This window comes from Martes martes (assembly GCF_963455335.1).
Source record: "Martes martes genome assembly, chromosome: 4".
Classification (NCBI taxonomy): Eukaryota; Metazoa; Chordata; class Mammalia; order Carnivora; family Mustelidae; genus Martes; species Martes martes.
This window is the reverse complement of record NC_137891.1, coordinates 80,366,067-80,390,933: the sequence shown is the minus strand read 5'-3', so window position 1 is coordinate 80,390,933 and position 24,867 is coordinate 80,366,067. Positions and strand designations below refer to the sequence as shown.

Sequence of the window (24,867 nt, the reverse complement as noted above, 5' to 3'; positions counted from 1 at the left end):
TCTGGTGACAGCCACACAGACAAGAAAAAAATATGTGACATAAAAATATGTGACAAAAAGGTGACATAAAAAATGTCACTTTCTGTCCCCAAATATCTGAACAACAAAATATCTGGTTGAGTTTCTTTCTTTTTTTTATACCACCTAAAACTTCATTGGTGGATGATCAGTCTCTGTTAACTAGTTTTTTCTTCTAAGAAATGGAGACATATTCTTTTTTTTTTTTTTTTAGTAAAGTGGTCTTTTTTTTTTTTTTTAAGATTTTATTTATTTATTTGACACAGAGAGATCGCAAGTATGCAGAGAGGCAGGCAGAGAGAGAAAGAGGAGGAAGCAGGCTCCCTGCTGAGAAGAGAGCCCGATGCGGGGCTCGATCCCAGGACCCTGAGATCATGACCTGAGCCAAAGGCAGAGGCTTAACCCACTGAGCCACCCAGGTGCCCCAAGAAATGGAGACATATTCTTAAAATCCTTTCCAATTTCCAAGTATCTCTAGAAACTAACCGTAACCATGGGCATTTAATTTCATTGTACATTCTTAGCTCCTACTTAAAATCATTCTTCAGTATGTTTACAACAATAGCTCTTAGGCCTGGCAAAGCTTTTGACTTTATTTATTCATTTGTTCATTCATCAATAAACATTTCAAAGATAAAAAAGAAAGATATTATTCCATGCACTGGGTTTACATCTATGTATGAAACAAATTACCAGAAAAATTCAGTGCCCTCTTGGAACTTATATTCTGCTTAGGGATGGGGGAAAATGAATGAAAATGAACAATAAATACAATAAATGAATAAAGATAATAGTAGGTTGGAAACTGATAAGTATAACGGGAAAGAAAGAATAGAACAGAAAAAGGGGATTGGGAACTTGGAACCCTAACTAGTAAATATTAAGGGTCTTAGAACAGATTAGTGTTAAGCTTATTTACCACTCTAATGCCATGTAATTTTATTCATAAATCGTAATTGATAGACTAATTAGGATAATAGCTACCTTGTATTCAGTGTTTGTTGTGTGCTAAATAAGGACTCACTTCAATTATACTATCAGACACAAATCACTATCTTTTGATCAAATGAGAAGTCATCTTAAACAGGATTTGGGCTTGTTATGAATATACTGACCAAAAGGCAAAGTAGAATTAGGAGCCATGTCTCTTACACAGAGCTAGTCCTGGTGGGTAGGTGAGTATTTGGTTGGTAGAAAATAGTGAGTAAAGTGAGTTAGCACTGGGTTTGAATTTCAGTGTGAGGAAGACCGTTTTTAATATTTCACTTATTATGTTTCTTCTTTAATATTCTGGAAGTAAATTAGGACTACTTGCCAAGAAAATGTTGACTACTACTACTTTTCTCAAAAACTATTGCTTACCTTATATTTAAGTATATTGGCAATTTAGTACTAAAAACTGACATTCATGGAAAAAATAGGGTTCTAAAATAACTTTTTTTTAAAGATTTTATTTATTTATTTGACAGAGAGAGATCACAAGTAGGCAGAGAGGCAGGCAGAGAGAGAAAGGAGGAAGCAGGCTCCCTGCTGAGCAGAGATCCCGATGCGGGGCTCGATGCAAGGACCCTGTGATCATGACCTGAGCCGAAGGCAGAGGCTTAACCCACTGAGCCACCCAGGAGCCCCTCCAAAATAACTTTCGTTCTTAAATAAAAAAAGGTTTAGGAAGTTTATGTGTTCCGAAGGTAGAGAAACCCAGTAGATTTTAGATTGTCTTTTCAGCTGTCCTATGTTAAAAGTGCTATACTTCTTTAATATAAGACATTTTATTTTCTATTATTAGTTTTTTATACTTTTTATGATTTTATTTATTTATTTGGGGGAGAGAGTGAGAGAGGGAGACAAAGCAAGAGCAATGGGGGGTTGGCAGAGGCAGAGAGACAAGCAGACTCCCTGCTGAGCAGGGATTTCCCCATAGGAGCTCTGTCCCAGGATCCTGGGATCATGACTGAGGTGAAGGCAGATGCTTAACTGATTGAGGCACCCAGGCACCCCAACATTTTATTCTTTAGTGAATTTATTTGATTTTTCAACTGTTGGCTTCAATATTCTCAGCTTTGTAATATTTAAACAGAATTTTTATGCACTTATTTCAGGATTTATTTTGTTTTCTTCCATATAGGTCTCACTTACTTTTTTTTTTTTTTTAATTTTCTCTTATCTCATCTGGTCAGTTAGATGAAGAATTATCACAGTGTTTTGTCAGTATATTTTATTCTGTTGTTTCATATGTGCTTTCACACATAGAGAAATCTAATATTAATTAAAGAAATGCAGATGATCCCTTTCCCAACATGCACATGCACACTCTGATTTTTTGTATCATTTTGTTCAGGTAAAGGTCTCTCTAGTTACTTAACATCCCAAGGGATCTGTGCTTGGTCACCAACATAGAGCAACTTAGCTAGTTAATGGAAATACATAATTATCTGGCATTTAAACACTAAAGAAGAAATTCTACAATGGACAGCATGCTGTGCATTGGAAAGAATGCCTATTTAATCTTTAATTGAAAAACAAAAGCTTTCAAAGTCAACTGTTATTAATTGCTAGATGTCACAGTATATTCTAAATAGGTAGATAAGTTTTTTTGGGAGCACTATCTGCTGAGTAGAGAAATTCCACAAGATTATTTAGATTGTATCTGGTGTCCATTAACATATTATTCTTAGCATGTATAGTTTCCTAATTAAAGGCTGTATTTTTACTTTTGCAATTAAAAAGCACAACGTATGATTTTTTTTCTTTGCAGGGGGGAGCTGAACATAATATTCCAGTTGTCATTTCAAAAATCTCCAAGGAGCAAAGAGGTAAAGTGTTTAGAGAATTACATAGTACCTGTTCCTTTGTAAGCCATCTTTACTGAAGAATAGGCCATATTAAAGAACCATAAGTTAACATGTGACTGACTAGCTCCAGGTTCCCCATGACCAGAGAGTAAGTGGCCAAGTCTGATTCCTAACTCTATCACTTTATTACTCCAGGGAAGGATTTCTCTCACAGGAAAGCAAGGATGAAAGATAAAAGAACATGTGACTGAATGAAAAATTAGGGACTGCACAGCTTTTCAATTATTTCATTATACAAACATAGAGACACATTTAATGATAAAAAGCCCCATCAAATAAGGCAATTCCTCATACATAGTTTTTTAGTTCTCATATGCAGTTTAACTTAGCCTCTCATGAAATTTCATTTAGAAAAATACCAAACATGTAAAACAATTTTTTCAATGACTGAAATCAATAAAATAATCTAATGTTCAAAAAGAAACTTAGAGCTGATCTCATAGCTGATGGATTGAATGTCTAGATAGAAAATTTTTCATAGATACCTTAATATTATAAGTACATGAGAAATTTTTGTCATCTATCCAGAGAGTGACCAGTTTTAGGCAACTGTAAGATTTGAAATGATAGGATTGAGCAGAAATAGGTATTCCAATGTTTGGGCAGAATCATACAATTGCTTTTGCACTCCTATTACTTGTGGATCTTTTAAGATGCTATCTGTATAAAACATTTAATATTTTCCTTGTATTAATTTTGATTTTACTTAATTATAAAGCTCTTTCATCTGTATGAAGAAAATAGTTGGTGCATAATCATTACCCTTCTTCCCTTCCAGCGGAACTTTCAGGGCTGCTCTTTATTGGAGATGCAATTCTACAGGTATATATTTTACCCTTATTTTCTATGTGCAACCAAAACATAAATTCAATTCACAGTATGCCAAGTGAAACCATACTTTTTTTCACTGCAGATAAATGGAATTAATGTGAGAAAATGCAGACATGAAGAAGTGGTGAGTTTTCTTTACTTTTTCTTATTATCAAAATATTCCTCATGTGCAAATAAGGATCTATGGCACTGCTAAACACTGTTGAATTTATTCATTAAGTAGATGTAACATTGGTCCAGCATGTTAATCAGACTTTCAGATGATCTCTTAATTAGTGTATGTGTACGTGTTTCATATTAGAAGTAGGTCTGTGGTACTACCCAGGATGAAATGTAATTCAAAGAAATACCTTGACCATTGCTTGTTATATGTTTTTCCAGTTTTTCTATTAATCCCTGCCAGTGTCCACTTAGTGTGTGTGTGTGTGTGTGTGTATATATATATATATATATATATGTGTGTGTGTGTGTGTGTGTATCTAAGTGAAATACGTCTCTGACTCTGCAAATGTTTAGAAGCTTATAAACGATAGAATTTATGTCTGTAAAATCTTACACAGTAGCAGAGTCAACTGGAAGAGCATATAACGCTGTGTGTGTGAGAGAGAGAGAAAAAAGAAAGAGACAAAATTTAGAGTTTAATCTCAAAGCATACTGAATTAACCCTAGGCAGAATGGTCATCAGTCTTTGTGTGTGTGTGTGTTGTTGTGTTCTGTGGTATGTATGTATGTATGGATGGATGGATATTGATAATTATGCATATCTGAAGCCTCAGCCTCAGATACTCTAATTCAGTCAGTTTAGGTAGGCCCAGGAATTCAAATTTTAATAGTTGGCCCACGTGGTTCTATTGTAGGTGGCCTGTCAACCACACTTTGGGAGAAGCTGGAAGGTTGAAGGGCTTCTGTTGGTGATGGTGAGAAGACATAAAACATGATACAAAAAGAATAGGACAGTGTTAGGCATTTGGGAAACATTCGTCATGGTTGATTAAGTAAGATTCATAGAGCCTTCACTGAATTTCTATAGCAGCTCGCAATGGAAGGGATAGAGGAGAAATTATGTTCAAAAGTTTATGCTCAAGGGTTGTGTTTGAATACGTTGTTCCTCTGTTAAAAGCTATTTAGAGAAAGCCATCCTGATGTGTTTGTGTATTTCAAACCTCAACGAGGCACCACAAGTGTTTCTGAGAAACCACAGTCCCACAAGCAGTGATGCACGAGGTGGGGGCGGGGGGGTTCAGTTGTGCATGCTTGGAATAATTCATCTAGTTTGTATTCATCACTTGTCTTTCGTCTTCTCCAAAATCTTACTGGGGCCATGGTATCGCCACTCTGTGCTGAACATCACATGTAAAATATATGTTTCGAGTCTTGAATTTACTACAGATGCATTCAGAAAAAGCAGAGTTTAGAACAAGTTAGAGACAAATGAGAAAAGCTCTGTTCTGCCGATACAGATGCAAATGTTAAACATAGCCATGTAAGCAAAGATATTTTAACTTTAGTCTTCTCTAGAAAATACAAATTGATTTTAAACTCATTATACAGGGAGCAAAACCAAGTGCATTCTCTTTTAAAACCACATGCTGTTAGAAGGGGTCCTGTTTGCAATTTGCCCTTCCGAGGCAGGCAGCATGCTTACACAAGCTGTGCTCTAACTTTGATTAGACAGATTAGTGTGGCGTGAAAGATTAGAATGTGCTAATAATGCCACTTCCTAATGCTGTTCATTCTGTTTCAAAGAAAAGAAATTTAGGATTGTATTGCAAATTATGTGCGGCTCTTCACAATACACTTATTTTTTTGAGAGGCTTAACCTTATCAGCTTTGAAATATAGGCACTAATATTCTGAAGTTCCACTCTTTCCTTTTCCAACAGTAATTAGATGCCTTTGTCCTCACTGCTAATTACCTAAGCAAGTAGACTGACTTATACTTCAGTGGGGCTGAGATATTAATTAAATGTTTAGGAATGGACTTAAATGGGCAGAAAAAGGCACAACAAGCTCAAAGGATGTAGATGGTTTTAAAATAGCATGCTGATATACCACATTCTGTATTCCAAATCAGTGATTCACACAGAGTTCCAAACTCAGAAACAAATTGAGTAGGTGTGACAGTATGTTGTGGGTGCACATAACTTTCCTTTTATTCATCTGCATTACTCATTGATGTTGCTAGAAATTTTGTATTTGGTCCCTGATTAGCTTCAGTCTTAGGATGGCTTCAACAATATAGATGTAATTTCCGTGTTGGTGTTACAAGATTTAATCTTTGTATCAGGTGAATCCCACAGTGTCTGTTATGGGTACCCAGTAAGACTATTAAGGAATTATTTATTTTTTTTTAAATTTTATTTATTTATTTGAGAGAGAATGAGTGAGAGAGAGCATGAGAGAGAAGATCAGAGGGAGAAGCAGACTCCCCAAAGAGCTGGGAGCCCGATGCGGGACTCGATCCTGGAAGTCCGGGATCACGACCTGAGCCGAAGGCAGTCGCTCAACCGACTGAGCCACCCAGGAGCCCCTATTAAGGAATTATTTAGCCAAATGCCTAGAATTAGATCACTGAAGCATTTGTGTTTGTGTGTTTCCACGTTACTAACGTGGGCATAAAATAGATCAATTCTGGGTTTGCATCCACACCATGCAAAGCAAGAAGAAGATTTCTGAAGAAGAAAAGCTTCTGAAGTTTCCTCATTAGGAAAGACCAGCACAAGTGTTAAGGGTTGTTTGGTGTGTGACATAGTGGGAAGGTAGCATGGTACTCAGTTTAGAGGGCTTTCACACTCACAAACGACTGTCTACAAGTCCTAGCTGGGCCACTTATTAACACTGTAACTTCAGGAAAATGAACTTACTTGTTCTGTCCCTCTCTTATTCATCTGTAAAAACAAACTAATAATTACCTTTATAAAGATTGAATGGGAGTAATGTATATGAAACTCCTGGCACAGATCTGGCAATTAAGAACACTGAGGTATTCTTTTATGTCATCGAATAGTATTGCTTCATATGTTGGCACTCTTCTCCCTACTCACTCCCAGTGGTTACTACTGTGTCAGTGTTGGGCAGTGTCTTGTTGAATCCGTGCTGTCCCCTTGGAGCTTCCCATACAGAGAGAGTCCTAATGCATGCTGGTCTGCATCCCAAGCTCCTTCCACCACACCCAGTCAGAAACTGAAGTGGGCACCCACGTCTGGAGGGACAGAGATATTTGTAAATGAGGGTTTCTTGTTCATCATAGCAGACGTCTTTTTATTTTTTTATATGAATGTGTTTTGTAGTCCATGAGTTATACTCCCAAGATACAAAAAAACCCTAATGTACCTTTTTTTTTTAAGAAAATGCAGATCTGTTGTCACTGCTGATGTTAAGATTGATTCTATTTTTATTTAAAGATTTTATTTATTTATTTGACAGACAGAGATCACAAGCAGGCAGAGAGGCAGGCAGAGAAAGAGGAGGGAGCAGGCTCCCTGCTGAGCAGAGAGACCGGTACAGGGCTCAATCCCAGGACTTTGGGATCATGACCCGAGCCGAAGGCAGAGGCCTTAACCCACTGAGCCACCCAGGTGCCTCTGATTCTATTTTTTTTTACCTGACCATTGAACCTTAGACACATTAAATTGATTGCTCTCTCTCTACCTATCTATCTTCTATCTATATTTTATTAACAGGTAAATTGATCACATATCAAGATCTGAGTACCATCTATATGAGACACACTGAGATAGAGTTCTTTGTGTGACAAGAAAGAATATACAAATAATTTTGTCTCTAACTTTATTGCTATGTGGCCATCATTTCTGTACAGTTTAATAATTAAAAGAGTTGTATAAAAATTACTAGGAAAGGGCATGTTGACTTATGGTCTTCAAAATATAACAGCGGTGATCTATTTATGCTCAGTCGAAATAAAAGGAAATAAGCTCTAGCTATAGCAGGAAAATAATGCATCTTGAGTCTATAATCAAGATGGTTGGAAATGAAAATCTATAAGTATAATTGAAATTCCATCTAATAAGACTTTCAAAATAGGATAACTCATTATTAGGCAAAGCAGAATGGATGGATAGAGGATTCCAGAGGTTTCCTTCTAAAATATTTCTGGTTTCATGTTTTAGATTTATGGGTTCTAAAAAAGATGCCTTTTATATCTATGGTTTTGTTGATAGAAAACATTAGATAATTAGAAATGCAAATAACTATCTACTTCTGAATTTTTATTTTTAAACCAAACTCTAAAAAACTATAATTCTTATAAGAACAGAATGAGTATCTCAAAGTATGTAAGTTAAAATGATATATGTATGCAATAAAAACAAATCTCGAGAAAACTAATACACAGTGTTTAATGGCATTTTAATTATTATGATATGCTTAACTTAATTCAAAACTTCCATTGGAATAAAAAGAATATGTTCTTTTCTTAACTTAGATTAATCAGAAAATAGCTTTAAACGGTTTATATCCTGTCATCTGAAAATAAAGCATTAATTTACTGTAACAGTTTAGGTTTTGTGAATTACCAAGGAACATATTTAGGATGTGATTTGGGAACAGACATCATTTTACATCTTGGGAAAAAAGCTTAAAATGTCACAGAGTTACAAATTGTGTTTTACTTAACTGCTAATAATTCTTAATTTGTTCTCAGTTTGGAAAAAGGTTTTGAGGTCTTACTGCTTAATACTTTGCTTAAGAATTCTAACCATAGTAGACTCCTTTTCTTTAAATTAACTACCACCAAGGAAAGCCATATATGAAGTAATTACACTTTTAATACTTTCTACTGATTTTAGAAATGTCCAATGCAAAGACAGAAATGTGCAAAATATTGTTTATGCTACGTCTGATTTTGGAAAGAAATAAAATATCTAGAACTTGCCTTGCCTACAACTTAGCTTTTTATTAACACTGTTAGGAGTTCCCTCTCTGCTAAACCCACAGGTCTGTCTCATTAGGTATGAATACATATAGCATAGGCCACCCTTTAATTAAATGCATGGTCTTCACTCTTGGCTACTGATTCTCATCAAATCCTTTATTTGCTGTCTAACATAGTTCAATGATCCAACTTTGCAGCTCCCTTAATAATGAGACAAAGCCAAGCCTGATAAACCAATTACTTAGTGGGGTCCCAGCCAATTTTTATCTAGAGGAATGGACACAGAGAATACATAGCAGCAGGCACAAGGAGACCATGTCATACTCGGGGGACAAAGTGACTTGAGGTAGAAATGAACACGTTGATATTCCTTCCTCACCTCTTGCAAAGACTCTTTGCAGTCACTCTCACTCTCCAGGTTAGAATGACAAGGATAGATGTGTATTATAGAAATTATACAAGTTCACAAAACTGAAATTTTATTTTCAAAATGATTAAACTGAAAGGCAAGAAGGAGAAATGCGTGGAATGGAAGTTTGAAGATCTAAATTAAAAATTGTGTTACAGGGGTGCCTTGGTGGCTCAATCGGTAAGGCATCTGCCTTTGTCTCATGTCATGATGCCAGGATCCTGGGATCAAAACCCATGTTGGGCTCCCTGCTTAGCGGGGAGCCTACTTCTCCCTTCCTTCTACCCTCTCCCCCACCCTACTCCTGCTTGCTCTCTTTCTTGCTCCAATAAACAAAATCTTCTAAAAATTGTGTTATAGGTACTTTTCTCATCTTTGTTGTTTGAAAGGTAGAGATTGAGTGGTGGACTATTTGAAATACATCAGTCTTAATATCTTTTTCAGCTAAAATGTTCAATTATTTTATTTTAAAAGAACACACACCTTGTTAAAACTGTAAAACTAACTATACAACACAAACAGTGAACTCTGGTGGATCTAACTATGGGCCTTAGCCAATAATAATGTACTGATAAGGCCTTATCAACTGTAACAAATTAATACACTGGTGCAGGATCTTAATAATAAAGGATACTCTGTGAAAGAAGATGCGAAGGAACTTTCTGCATAATTTTTCTGTAAACTTTAAAGCATTGTAAAAAGTAAAGTCCATGAAAATTGAATAAAAGGGGGAAAAAAAAACACCCTCCCCTGTTCCCTTTCCTGAGTAAGGAGCTATATGCTATATGACTATAGAAAAGTCATGTAAATTAAGAAGTGATACTGAGAGCTGTCATAATTACTCAGATTAGTTTTTCTTCTTTTGGCCACCCACAACTCCTAGGGATTCAGTCTGTGTCCCGGGAGAGAGTTCATTCGGGGAAAAAAAAAATGAAGAAAAATATTTCGGGGAGAATGCCTTTAAAATATCAGAGTGCAAGGAATGGTGACTTGCTGCCTCTAAGAAAATATCTCAGAACACTGACTATCACTATGTGATGAAGGAAGTGGTACCCGGTAGAGCAGCCACAGTGTCCAGCAGAAGCAGATGATTTTTTACAGAGGTTGAGATTCTACAATTTAATGGGGGGTAAAAAAATAAATGAGATAAGGGTTACAGAGGTTGAGATTCTACAATTTAATGGGGGGTAAAAAAATAAATGAGATAAGGGTTATGCTTTCATCTATCACTCTCAAAGTGGGTCATTCTTACCAAAAGGCTTCTAGAATTCTATGTTCTGAAGTCGTTCTGAGACACCTCAGGATGCTATAAGATACTACTGAAATAATTGGGACAGTACACATGATCCTCTGGATCAGAGATCTGGGCATCAGAAAGGGAAAACCCAAGATCTAGTTAAAGATCCAAATACCTGTGATCACCTGGATAAGGAGTGGCTCTTTGGGTAATTTTAAGGCAGAAAGATATCCTATTATGCATGTGTTTACTTTTAAGAAGGTCTGGAAGCCCTAAAAGAGCTGCTATGGAATTGTGCCGTAGAAACTACCATGCCCTTTACCTAATAGTTCCAATGTTGTATATATAAACAAACTCCTAGACAAATCTGCTTTGGTGTGAATGGCTGTATCTCCCCAGATTTCATATGTTGAAATTCTAACGCCAGTGTGATAGCACTGGGAGGTGATTAGGTCATGATTGTAGAGCCCTCGCGAATGTGACATTATCAAAGAGGCCCTACAGAGCTAGCTACCCACCTCCCTCATGTGAAATATAAGAAGTCTACATCCCTGAAAAGAGCCCTCGCCTGACCATGTTGGCACACTGATATTAGATTAGTCTTCCAGCCTCCAGAGTAGAAGAAATAAGTTTCTTGTGTTTGGAGGCTACCCAATCTGTGCTGTTTTGTTATAGCAGCTGGTACAAAGACACCTTCCTCCATGGTGTGTGTGCAATCTTCAGCAAGTCAATGCAGAGATTTGGAGGTAAAGGAGATGTTTTTATTGTTTCCCCCTCCTGAAACTCTGTTTTATCATAATAAACAGAGTCATGGGTAAACTTTTTGAAAATGGAAAGCAGATTTTCATGTAGTGGTACTGTCCTAGATCAGAGAAAGCTGAAGCAAAGCTGATATCTAACAAGCATTCACATTAGAAAGCTCAGATAGGAATCAGAGTGAACAGGGGCATTCTAGCCAAGAATAGGAGTTGAATATTTGGGTCCAGGCCCAGAAGAGGATATAGGGGAAGTTCTGTACTACAATAAAGTGAGATAGATATTCTGAACAGCAAGTTTCTTTGCTTTTTCCCTCCTTTAACTCTCAGAACACTGCCATCTAGGCTTTCTTTGTTTTTGTTTTTGTTTTGTTTTCTTTACCACTAAAAGGGAAGGTTATATTTATAGTGAAATTGATCTAAAAGAAATAACCCACAAATAATACATTTGGACTCTTCCACTGCAGGCTGAGTTTCTATCAGTAACTCCACAATAGAGCCCAGTAGTGGATAAACCACGTGTCCTCTACCCAAAGCTGTCAGTTTGCTTTTCAGTGTCTAACTCTTAAATATTGACCTATATTAAAGGATAACAAATATTTGAAGAAAATTGTCCACATCAAGACAACAGCCAAAGCAGAGAAAAAAAATTGAAGGAAACAGACAATGCAACAGTTAAGAAAAAAGAAATGGGATAATAATGTTTTCAGATAGGTAGCAGAGACTTATTAAACACATTTTTTAAAAAGCCATCATTACGTATAAAAGGAACATGTGGAGGACAAAAGAAGATATTAAAACTTTGATAACAATATTGAAAAAAAAACTTTAGAATGTCGAATAATTACAAAATAAAGTTGAGAAACTGGTCAAAAAGGAATAAAATAACAAATAAGTAGGCAGTAAGACAGAAAAGAATATTAGAGATATTCCATTCAAGAATTCTAACATCGGGGCACCTGGGTGGCTCAGTGGGTTAAGCCTCTGCCTTCGGCTCAGGTCATGATCCCAGAGTCCTGGGATCGAGCCCCACATCGGGCTCTCTGCTCAGCAGGGAGCCTGCTTCTCCCTTCCTATCTGCCTGCCTCTCTGCCTACTTGTGATTTCTCTCTCTGTCAAATAAAAAATTAAATAATTAAAAAAAAAAGAATTCTAACATCAGAACAACAGAATTTTTAGAAAGAAAATACATGGAATAAAGAGATTGGTCACTATCTAAGGAATGTCACAAGAAAAGTATCTAGATTTGATGTATATGCTTTGAAACATAAACGAAATGCCAAGCAAAAAAGAGAAAGAAAAAAGGAAAGAGAGCACATCTGCATATCTATGCTTCCTATGAAGTAGCAAAATACTATAATTTTAGTTTGTATTTCCCTAATGACTAAGAATATTGAACATCTTTCTATGTGCTTATGATATTCCTTTATATTCTTGATTAATTGGGTTACTTGACTTACCTATTTCAAAGAGTTTGTTTATTTTATACAGTCTGTCTGCAAGTCAAATATATAATTTGCAAATATCATTCCCAATCCTGGCTTGGCTCTTCAGTTCTTAATTGTATCTTTTGAGCTTAAAGTTTCTGATTTTCATTAAGTTCAGTTTATGGATACTTTAACTTTATCACTTGATCAAAGCTTTTGCTGTCTTATCTAGTAATTCTAAGGATGTGAGGATTTATTTATTGCTTTGTTTTCTTCTGAGGGTTTTATGGTCTTAAATGTTACACTTCAGTCTATTATCAATTTTAGTTAGTTTTTGTATCTGGTGTGAGATAAAATAATGTGGGTATTCAACTACACCAGCATCATTTGCTTTGGCACTTTTGTTACAATGAATCATGCTAAATTTAAGAGTTTATTTCTAAATATTTAATTATGTTCCATTAATCTGTATATGCTTATGCCAAGATTACACCATTCATTATTGTAACTTCTCAGTAAGTTTTGTTATTGAAAAATTTAAGCCTCCAGACTTTATTATTTTCATATTTTGTTCTTATTTTTATTTTTTATATTTGATTTTTTTAAAGTTTATGTTAGAACAGTTTTAAATTGACAGAAAGTTGTAAAGATAGTATTAAATGTTGTGATATACTCTACACCCAGTTTCCCTATTATTAATATCTTGGATTATTATACATTTCTAATGATTAATAAAACCAATGTTGATATTGTTATTAATAAAAGTCTGAATAACATTCTATTCAGATTTCCTTCGCTTTTACCTAATAACTGTTTTTTCTGTTCCCAGATCCCATCCAGAACACGCATTGCATTTCGTAGTATGTCTACTTAGGCAACCCCTTGGCTCTAATATTTTCCAGGGTTCCTTTTTTTTTTTTTTTTTTTTTGATAACGTTAGCAGTTTTGAGGAATTCTGGTGGAATATTTTGTTTAATGCATCTCAATTGTTCTTTTTTTTTCTGATTTATTCCTTGTGATTAGACTGGCTTATGTTGTTGGGTAGGAAGACCATAGAGGCAAATTGCATTTTTGTCATATCATATAAAGTGTACACACCATCAACATGACTTTATTAGCACTAATATTAACTTCGATTACTTGGTTAAGGTAGAGTTTGCCAAGTTTCTCCACTATAAAGTAGCTTTTTTGCTTTCTTTCCATATTGTGTTCTTTGGAAGGAGTGTACTATAGAGAGCCCACACTTAAACAATGCAGTATATGCTTCGCCTCCAGAACTGTGTGTTGTCTACTTATATTTTTTGAAATTTTGCTACATAGATTTGTCTATGCACCATAATTTGTTTATTCAATCATATTGATAGATCAGTATAGACTTGTTATTTTGTAGTTTGGATTAGAAGCTAATGCTTATTTATTTGTTTGTTTGTTTATTTATTTATTTATTTTTGCTCAGGTGGTTCTAGCATTGGCCCTTGGGAGCTCTTTCAGTTGGTTTCAGTGTGGCTTTGAAATACTCCCTCAGAATTTTTTTTTTTTTAAGCATTTCTCCTTTTTTGGCACTAAATTATGTTTCAGAATCATCTTGTAGATTTCCTGCCAATCCAAGAATCAACCATTTCTCCTAGAGGTCCTTCTTCCCTTTATTAGAGAGTGTATTAGATACAAAAATCTGAGTCCTGGGTGTGCTCATTGCTGCTGGAGTAGAAGTAACTTTGAGATACTCTCAGGTGATGAAACAAGGAAATCTATGTGTGTGTACAGACTTGTTCATAGGTGCAAGTGCATTCATACGTATTTCTCTATATAGCCATATGTATCTTTATTAAACTGAATGTGAGTTTATATGGCTGCCTCCAACCTAATCCATTATCATATGGATAATTCTAGTCTCCTCTCTTGCTTATCTGTAACTTCCCGCTTCAACAGGTGGCTACATCATCTGCCATACATTTGACTAAGTGTTCAAATCCAGTATGTATGTGCAGGAGTATAAGAATTGTTAACCCATTCCCATTGCCCAGTGGGAAAAACTTCATTAAGTGGAGTAGAGTTTGTGTACAGTTTTTGTTTGTTTGTTTGTTTGTTTGTTTTGGCCTTCAGTCTTAACAGATTTTATTCATTTCCAGAGTTAGAGTACTCAGTACCACTCCCCCTACCCCTGGAGTGAGTTGTTTCAAACATTCATCATACAATGAGACACTCTTGTCACATTCTGCATTACATCATAATATCCCCCAATCTCCTAAAGACTTTTTTAAAAGGATTTTTACACATTAAGGTTCTCTCACTTTTTGGCTATAAATTCTATGGGTTTTGACAAGTGCAGGGTATCATGTATCACCATTACAATACCATATGGAATAGTTTCACTTTCCCATAAAATCCTCTTCATGTATTCCTTTTTTACTCCTCCCATGCCAGGATTATGGAAATGACCATTTCACTGTATATACATACAGTTTTGTCTTTACCAGAAAGCTATGTAATTATAATCCTAGAGAAAATAGCCTTTTCAGATTGTTTTGTTTCATTTAGCAATGTGCACTTATGAATAATCATGTCTTTTCATGGCTTGATAGTTCATTCTTTTTGAGCACTGAATAATATTCCATTGTTCATGGAGTGGAATAGTAAAAAATTGCACTACAGTTTGCTTATCTATCCACCTACTGAAGAACATCACCCTTCCTTCCAGCTCTTAGTGATTATGAATAAAACTGTTATAAATATTTGCATGCAGGTTTTTGTGTGGACATATATTTTCAAATCGACAGTAATCTAGGACTAGGATTGCTGATTACATAGTAAAATGATACTTAGTTTGTAAGAAACTGCTAAACTGTCTTTCAAAAAGGGTGTGCCATTTTGTACATCCATCAGTAATGAAGAAGAGTTACCATTGTTTGATATTCTCACCAGCTATTGGTATTGTCAGGTTTTTGGTTATAAACCATGTTAACAGCTGTTTAGTAGTATCTCATTGTTATTTTAATTTACAGTTCCTTAATGACAAATGATGTTGAACATTTTTTCATAGACTTATTTACCTTATTTTTATTTTCTTTGGTGATATACCTATCTGTACAGTTTGCCCACTTTTTAATTGAGTTGGGAGTTTTATTGTTGATAGGTAAGTTCTTGGTATATATTGGAGATAGCTATGTGTACATGTTGGATACATAATCAAACTTTTTAAAATATGTTTTAAAAATAGTTTTCCTTGCTTGTGGTTGAGTTTCCTTTTAGTCTTCCAAAAAGTATGTTTTTCAGAAGTTTATCATTTTAACAAAGTCCAATGCATCATTTTTTTCTCTCATGAATTTTGCTTTTGGTGTTGCATTTGAAAACTCATCACCAAACCTAAGATCATTGGGTAATGCCCTTTACTTTCTTCTAAATATTTTATAATATTGAATTTTACATTTAGTTTATGATATTTTTGAATTAATCTTTGTGAAACGATAGGTTTCTCCTAAGTTATTATTGCTACTATTTTTGCATATGGATTTTAATTGTTCTAGCACATTTGTCAAAAAACTATGAATTTCCATTGTATTGCATTTACTCCTTTGTTGATCAGTTGACTGTACTTGCATGAAGCTATTTCTGGTCTTTTTGTTCTCTTCTATTAATCAATATTTATGTTCTTTTGCCAATAGCATGCTGCCTCGATTATTGCAGCTTTATGGTTTAAGTCTTGAAATCAGGAAGAGCATGCCCAACAACTTTCGTTTTCTTCCTCAGTATTTTGTTGGCTCTTTGAAGTCTTGTTTTTCCATATAAACTTTAGAATTACCTTAATTTGTTTAAAGTTTTTATTTAAATTCCAGTGTGTTAACATACAGTGTAATATTAGTTTTAGGTGTACAATATAGTGATTCAGCAATTCCATTCAACCCTCCGTGTGCATCTCAAGTTCACTCTTTAATCCCCATTACCTATTAACTCATCTTCCTATACCCCCTCCCCTCAGGTAACTATCAGTTTGTTCTCTATAGCTAAGAGTCTATTTCTTGGTTTGCCTCTCTGTCTCTCTCTCTCTCTCTCTCTTTTTTTTTTTCCCTTTTGCTCATTTGTTTTATTTCTTAAATTCTATATGTGAGTGAAATCTTAAGGTATTTGCCTTTCTCTGACTGAATTATTTTCTTTAACGTAATACTCCCTAGCTCCATCCATGTTATTGCAAATGGCAAAATTTCATTATATTTAAGGCTGAGTTATATTCTAGTGTGTGTGTGTGTGTGTGTGTGTGTGTGTGTGTATACCACATCTTCCTTATCCATTCATCAGTCGATGGGCGCTTGAACTGTCTATAATTTAGCTATTGTAGGTAATACTTCAATAAACACCGGGCACAAGTATCCTGTGAGGTAATATTTTTGTATTTAATGGGTACTTAGTAGTATAATAGCTAGATCATAGGGTAGTTCTATTTTTAACTTTTCAAGAACCTAGCATTGAGTTCAGAAAACTTGCACAGTATGATTTCAATCTTTTTGTATTTTTTGAGGCTTATTTTGTGATCTAATATGTGATTTACTCTGGAAAATATTCCATGCACACTTGGAAAGAATGTGTATTCTGCTATTAGAATGGAATGTTCTAAATATACCTATTGAGTACAGATATCTACAAAATAGCTTTTAGGATTTTGATAGTGGTTATATTAAATTGATCAGTTTAGGAAAATCAGCGTCTAAACAATATTGACTCTCATAACCCATGAATGTGAATTATCTAGTCTTTATTCTATCTTTAGGATTTTGTAGTTTTGCACATCTAAATCCCACATATATATTGTTAGGTTTAACAAAGGTTTGACAAAGAAATTCACTTTTGTATATTAAATGTCCATTTTGTTCCATTGTTTTATTTCTTTATCTGTTTCAGGAATTGGTGGTGGTTGTTACTGTTGATTTTGGTTGAGATTTTCTATGCAGATAATATCTGTGAATAAAGGTGATTTTATTTCCTTCCTTCAATGTATGTAATTTTTATTTCTTCTTGGTTCTTGTCATAAGGTACTAAACTGGGCTTTCAGCATGATTTGAATAGACATTGTGGAGCAGATATATCCTAGCCTTGTCTCAGTGGGAGGGATTCCAGCTACTTACCATTAAATATAATGTTAGTTGTGGGGTTTTTGTAGATGCTCTTTATCAAGTTGAGGAAGTTCCCTTGTATTCCTGCCTTGCTGAAAGTTTTAATCATGGATATATGTTGGGATCTTTCAAATGCTTTTATACGACCATAGTATTTTTGTTCGTTAGCCTTTTGATATGGTGGATGATGCTGATTAACGCTGACTGTATTAATGATGTTTAATCATCCTTGCTTACCTGCAATAAACCCAATTTGGTGTGGTATATCATTCATTTTATAGACTGTTTGGATTGTTGTGCTAATAATTTTGTGGGGATCATCGTGTTAACGAGATATATTGGTCATCATTTTCTTTTTCTATAATGTTTCTTTAAAATCATTCTTAAAGAGCATTTTTAAATTAACATATAATATATTATTTGTTTCAGGGGTCCAGGTCTGTGATTCATCAGTCTTACACAATTCACAGCACTCACCATAGCACATACCCTCCCCAATGCCCATCATCATTTTTGATATTAAGATAATTCTAACAGCAAAAAATGACTTAGAAAATGTATCTCATGCCTCTCTATATTCTAGACAACATTATGGAGAATTGTTATCATTTCTTCATTAAATATGATAGAACTCAACAGGGAAGCTGGGTTGGGTACTTTTTTATCTTTTTTTTTTTTTGGTCATATTATTAGTATTGGTTCGATTTCTTTAATAGATAGAGGCCATTTCAGAATACCTATTTCTCCTTGTGTGAGTTTTAGTAGTTTTGTCTTTTAAAGAATTGATCTATATCTTCCAAGTTATCAAATTGTGGGCAGAGTTGTTCAGAGTATTCCATTATGGATCTTTTGTTTTAATGTCCATGGGATCAATAGAGATGACCCTTCTTTCTTTTCTGATACTGGTGATCTGTATTTTCTCTCTTTATTTCTTCATTAGTCTGGTTGGAGGTTTATCATTTTTATTAATCATTGTTCAAATTTATTTAATTATCGTTTATGTTTCAAAGAACATGCATTTTGTTTCATTGATTTTTCTCTGTTCGCTTTGTTTTCCATTTCATTGATTTCCTCTGTAATTTTTATTGTTTGCTTCTGTTGCTCTACTTTTTGTAGGTTCTTATAGTGGAAGCTTATAGCACTGGTTTTAATCTCCTTTATTAATATATGCATTTAATCATATAAATTTCTATCTAAGCATTCCTTTCACTGCATTTCACAAATTTTGAAAAATTGCATTTTATTTTTATTGAGCTCAGAATATTTTTAAATTTCTCTTCAGGCATTTTCTCTATGTGTTATACAGAAGGTTACTGTTTTATCTTCAAATATTTGGAACATTTTCCAGCTCTCTTTCTCTTAGTGATTTCCATTTTAAAGTCCTTGTTGTGGAGCACCTGGGTGGCTCAGTTGGTTAAGCATCTGCCTTGGGCTCAGGTCATGATCTCAGGGTCCTGGGAACAAGCCCCACATTGGTGGTTCCTGCTCAGCGGGAGGGCTGTTTCTTCCTCTTTCTCTGCCTATTGTTCCCCCTGCTTGTGCGCTCTCTCTCTCTCTCTGTCAAATAATAAATTAAAAAATAAAATAAAATAATGTCCTTGTTGCCTGGGGATATAGTTTGTATGATTTCTTTTCTTTTAAATTTGTTCAATTTTGTTTTCTGAACTAGAATCTGGTCTGTCTTTATTAATTTTCCATGTAAGCTTGTGAAGAATATGCATTACACTGTTTTTGGATGGCATATTCTGAAAAAGTCTATTGTATGAACTAGAATGATAGTGTTGTTCAACTCTACCATTGTGGAATTGCTACCTGCTTGAACTATTAATTCTTGAAAGAGTGCTGTTGAAGTACACAACCATCATAATGGACATATCTATTTCTCCTTCAATTCTGTAAGTACATACCTCACATGTTTTGATATTCTTCTGTTAGATTATTTAGTATTACTATATATTCTTAGATTCTATCACTTTATTATTACTCAATTCCTTTCCTTTTTTTAAGATTTTATTTATTTATTTGACAGACAGAGATCACAAGTAGCAGAGAGGCAGGCACAGAGAAAGAGGGAAGCAGGGTCCCTGCTGAGCAGAGAGCCCCATGCAGGGCTCGATCCCAGGACCCTGAGACCATGACCTGAGCTGAAGGCAGAGGCTTACCCCATGAGCCACCCAGGTGCCCCTTAATTCCCCTCTTTAACCTGCAGAAATTATTTTGGTTCTGAAGTTGGCTTTGTGTATAATTCATATATTTCCTCCAGCTATCTTTGATTAGTGTTAGCAAGGTACATTTTCTGTAAGCCTTTACGTTAAACTTATCAATATCTTTATATCTTTTGGGTAGAATTTAGAGTTAAGTTTTATATCCCCTTGACAAATCTCTTTTTTAATAGATGCATTTGGACCATTCAAATACAAAATGGCTATTGATAAAACTGAATCAATACCCACATGTTTATACATATATTCTATTTGTTGAGCATTTATTCTGTTTTTGTCCCCTTACACCCCAAGTTTATTTTTACGTCCTCCAATACATATTTTTAATTAATCTGCATTATTTAATCTTCAAATAGCTTTATTCTGTTTCATGAGTAATTCAGGTACTTTATTACAGAATATTCCTAATTCATCCCTTTCATCTCTTACATAGCTGTCATTGATATTACTTATCTGTATCTTTCAACAAACCCATACATTGTTACTATTACTTTTTTTCTTATCTTGATATAAGTTTCTGGCATATTATTTTTCTAATCCATAAAAAATTCAACTAACTTTTTTTTTTTTTTTTCCCCCGGCTCAGAGTCTCATGTAAAGCATTCTCTGTTGTGTTTCTAAAGTTTTTATTTCTAGGTAAGATGTTTCCGTCATTCTGTGGCTTATTTCAGGATTTCTTTTTTGTCTTTGATTTTCTCCAGTTTGAGTTACCACAGTAATTACCCACGCAAAATAACATATCCACACAAATACTTATACACAAATGTTCACAACAGCATAATTCATAGTATCCAGAAAACAGAAACAACACATCAACTGATGATTGGATGAACAAAATATGGCATAGTCACAAAATGTTATTTGATAATAAAAAAGGATAAAAATACTGATACATGGTTCAGTGTGGATGAATCTTGAAAACGTAGTAAGTAAAGAAGCTAGTCACAAAGGACCACGTATTGTGTTATCTCATTTACATGAAACATCCAGAAAGGCAAATCCATGCAGATAAAAAAGAGATTAGTGGGGCACCTGGGTGGCTCACGGGGTTAAGCCTCTGACTTCTTCGGTCATGATCTCTGGGTCCTGGGATCAAGCCCCTCATCAGGCTCTCTGCTCAGCAGGGTGCCTGCTTCCCCATCTCTCTGCCTGCTGCTCTGCCTACTTGTGATCTCTCTCTCTCTGTCAAATAAATAAAATCTTAATAAGAAAAAAGATTAGTGATTGACTAGGCCTAGGGAGAGGTGGTGATGAGAAGTGAATGTTAATGGGTACAGAGTTTTTTTTTTTTAGGTTGACAAAAATATTCTAAAGTTAGATAGTGGTAACAGTTACACAATTCTATGTGGCTATTAAAAACCAGAGTTGGATACTTTAAACATGTGAATTTCATGGTCTATAAATAATTTATCAATAATGATATTAGATAAAAATGAAAATGCACTTGTAGAAGTTCCTGAATATGGTTTAAATGTTATTTTAATTCTTATTTGATGTAACTTAGTTTTACATAAATTTCACGGTGAAATAAAAGGCAAATGCAAAAAAAAATAAAGCAAATATATAGCTTAGTATATTATTATAAAACAAATAATCTTTAAATATTACTATACTAGGAAATGAATTTGTCTCCCATCCAAAAGCTTAAATCCACTAGCTTAAATCTTACATTGATCAGTAAAACCACTAGCTTAATAAAATCACTAGCTTAAATCTTACATTGATCAGTTACTTGGGTGATTTTTATTAGATCCCTACACAATATTGTCTAGTTCTGCCTATTTTTTTCAGAACTTTCTATGTAGTTTAGATTTTTAATCTCCAGACTTCCTCTGGAGTCATCATCTCAAATTTTGTTTTATTGTTCATTGATAATGGAATAGATATTTTACACAAGGAATTTATGCCAGCTCTTTACCTTATGTTCTGGAAATATATCACAACTGTAGTGATAGTTACGGTTTATTTTATTTTATATTTTTAAAGATTCTATTTATTTATTTGGGAGAGAGAGAGAGAGAGAGAGCATGAGCAGGGGGAGGGGCAGAGGGAGAGGCAGACTCCCTGTGAATCAGGGAGCCCAAGACAGGGCTTGAATGCAGGACCCTGAGAACATGATCGGAGCTGAAGGCAAGTAGGTTTAACTGACTGAGACACACAGACGACCCCCCCCTTTTTTTTTTTTAAGATTTTACTTTTTATTTGTTAGAGAGAGAGAGCGAGAGAGAGCACAAACAGAGGGAGTAGAAGGCAGGGCTGTCTGCTGAGTAAGGAGCTGTATGTGGGACTCTATCCCAGGATCCTGGGATCATGACCTGAGCTGAAGGCAGATGTTTACCTGACTGAGCCACTCAGCCATCGTTAGTTACATTATATTAATAAAACCTTTTATCTTGAGGTAAGTGTAGTTCACATGAGTTATAATAAGAGATAAAGAGAGATCACCTTATTCATTTTGCAAAACTTCTTGAAATGAAAACATCTTGTAAAGTACAGCAGCATCACAACCAGAATGTTGACATTGATATAATCAAGATAGAGAACGTGCCCATCACCAAAGGGACCCCCATTTTATCCACTTACAAGTAAGTAAAAAGGAAGTAGCTGTTCCTACTTCCCTCCTGCCCTCACTCTCTACCGAACACCTGGCAACAGCTAACCTGCTTCCCGTTTTTATAATTTTGCCATTTCAGGAATATTGCATAAGTAGGATCATAAACTCTAACCTTTTGGAGGTTGCTTTTTATCACCCAGTGGATATCTCTAGAGATTCATCCAGGACATGAAGACTTATGTTCATACAAAAACCATAAATGAATGTTTATAACAGATGTATTACCAACTGCCCCAAACTGGAAACATCCAGATATTTTTTGATGGTGATGGTTAAAATGTAGTACATCCATACCATAGTCTAATACTCAGAAAATGAGTGAACTATTGATATATGGCTATATGATTTTAATAGCTATTCAGGAACTCTAGTAGTATTCACATCAGTGTAGTATAAACAGGTAGGTGTTTTTCATTTCTAGTTAATGAACATTAATGTACAACTTTTCTTCAGTTTTTTTTTTTAATTTTTAAAAGTAACAAGCAGGTTTTCTGAATTAAAGAATAATAAATAAGAAAAATGCTGCAAGTACAATCTTCTGTTAATTTACAGAACATTAATTGGCAAGACTTTTTACTGGAATTTGGCCAGCATGATTTTTGATGGTTTACAAGCACTTAAAAAGTAAATCCTAGGGAAATGGTTAATGTTACACAAATGTTTCTATTATTTGTCTTATGATTATTCAGTAATCTGAAAATAACTAATAAAACAGTGTAAGGAAATTGTTATAATAAGTTGAGAAATTTTTCATCTATTGATGCAATATACATATATTATACATATTTTATATATATTTGTAATTATATCATATATATTTATATATCTGTTACATAATATAAATGAATATGCTATTTACATATTTAAATGTATATGTATTTTATATATGCACTTTATAAAGTCTATATATTTTATTTATACATATGAATATAACATATTTCTATAGAGATATATATATAATATATATTATACATTTATATATGCTATATTATACATATTCATATATGCGTATTTTATGTGTGTGTGTGTGTATATACACACATATATACTAGTTTTGCTATAAGCTTATCCCACAAAATGATGTTATTTTTTCTTTAGTATAAGTTTCCTCATTGAGTCTAAGCCTGAACCTGACAAAAATAAAGAGATTTATTAAATTTTTCGATTTTACTCTTCTGAAATGTTTACTAAGAAGGATAGAAAACAAAACTTCAGATGATCATTATGTTCATTAGGATTTTTTCAGAGAGATATTGTAGAGATAGGATAAACCATATGTGTGCTTGAAATGTGTATTTATTGGCTTTTATTTTTATTGGATATATATTACTATTTCTTCTCTTTCTCAAGGTTAACTGCATTCTGTTCATAAATAGATTCTCTCACATGAGAAAATATTTAAAAGATACTATTGTACACCTGAACCTAATACTACACTCTATGTTAACTACTGGAATTCATATAAAAACTTAAAAAATTAAAAAAAAAACAAAATATATTACACATATAGTCAAAGTTTTAAAAGCATCTTGCATAAGAATATACATGTCTAAGTTAACTTTTAAAATAAAAATATAAAGGTTTAAAAGAGATTAATTGAAGTGTTCAGAATTTGGTATTTTTCTACTTTCTAAATTTTAAGCAAAAATCATATAGAAATAATAAAATAATTATTTATTTTACAACATCAGGTTACTTAGGCATTTAATAGTAGTATGAACCAAATCATGCATCAAGCAATGTCATAATCTCAGGTATATAGAAGTTATTACTATAGGAAATAGTATAGGAAAGTAAAACTAAAATATAATATAAAATAAAAATATAAAATAAAACTATAGGAAAGTAAAACTAAAATACATAGGAGTAATTGGCCCAAATTTGAGTCAAAGTTGAGTAGTGGCAGAATTAAATCAAATCCAGTCCCACTTCCAAAGTTTATGGCCAATGGGCTACAAAACTAAAATTGTGCATGAGATTCACTCACTAAATACATGTTTAAAAGAAATGATTACTATAAATTAGCAGACAAAGCAAGCTCCCTCCCCCCTTTTTAAACAAAAGATTCTCTTCAGAATGATTCCACTAGGAAACTGTAAGAGCTTGGACAATGGTGAGAAAACACTTCTTAACTTTAAATATTCCCTTCACTGGACAAGTCATATTAATGGAGATGGAATTTTAAGTTCTTAGATATTCTCCTTTTTCCAGTGATAAGTCTTTACCATGCGATCATTATATTTCATGTAAAACCGCAATATCACTACAATTTTGAGGTCTAAGTGTTCTATTGTGAATGACAAAGACCTACTTATTTATCTTCTAATGAAAGAAAGTATTTAAGTGTAAGAGATAAAGATTTTTTATTGATAAAGATACAGATAAAAATTAGGATATTTTGGGGCACCTGGGTGGCTCAGTGGGTTAAAGCCTCTGCCTTTGGCTCAGGTCATGATCCCACAGTCCTGGGATCGAGCCCCACATCGGGCTCTCTGCTCAGCAGG

At 34.2% G+C, this 24,867-nt stretch overlaps 1 protein-coding gene across 2 annotated transcripts in view; it reads left to right on the top strand.

The window, feature by feature from the left end:
• The window catches only part of SNTG1 (syntrophin gamma 1), a gene marked incomplete at both ends in the record, with an annotated part of 354,349 nt that overhangs the window by 66,716 nt on the left and 262,766 nt on the right, over nt 1-24,867 (top strand). For both annotated transcript variants that reach the window (XM_080802473.1, XM_080802472.1), the window contains 3 exons: nt 2,774-2,831; nt 3,649-3,692; nt 3,784-3,825. In XM_080802473.1, the coding sequence (XP_080658599.1) occupies nt 2,774-2,831; nt 3,649-3,692; nt 3,784-3,825 (144 nt within the window). The remainder of the gene's footprint in view (nt 1-2,773; nt 2,832-3,648; nt 3,693-3,783; nt 3,826-24,867) is intronic.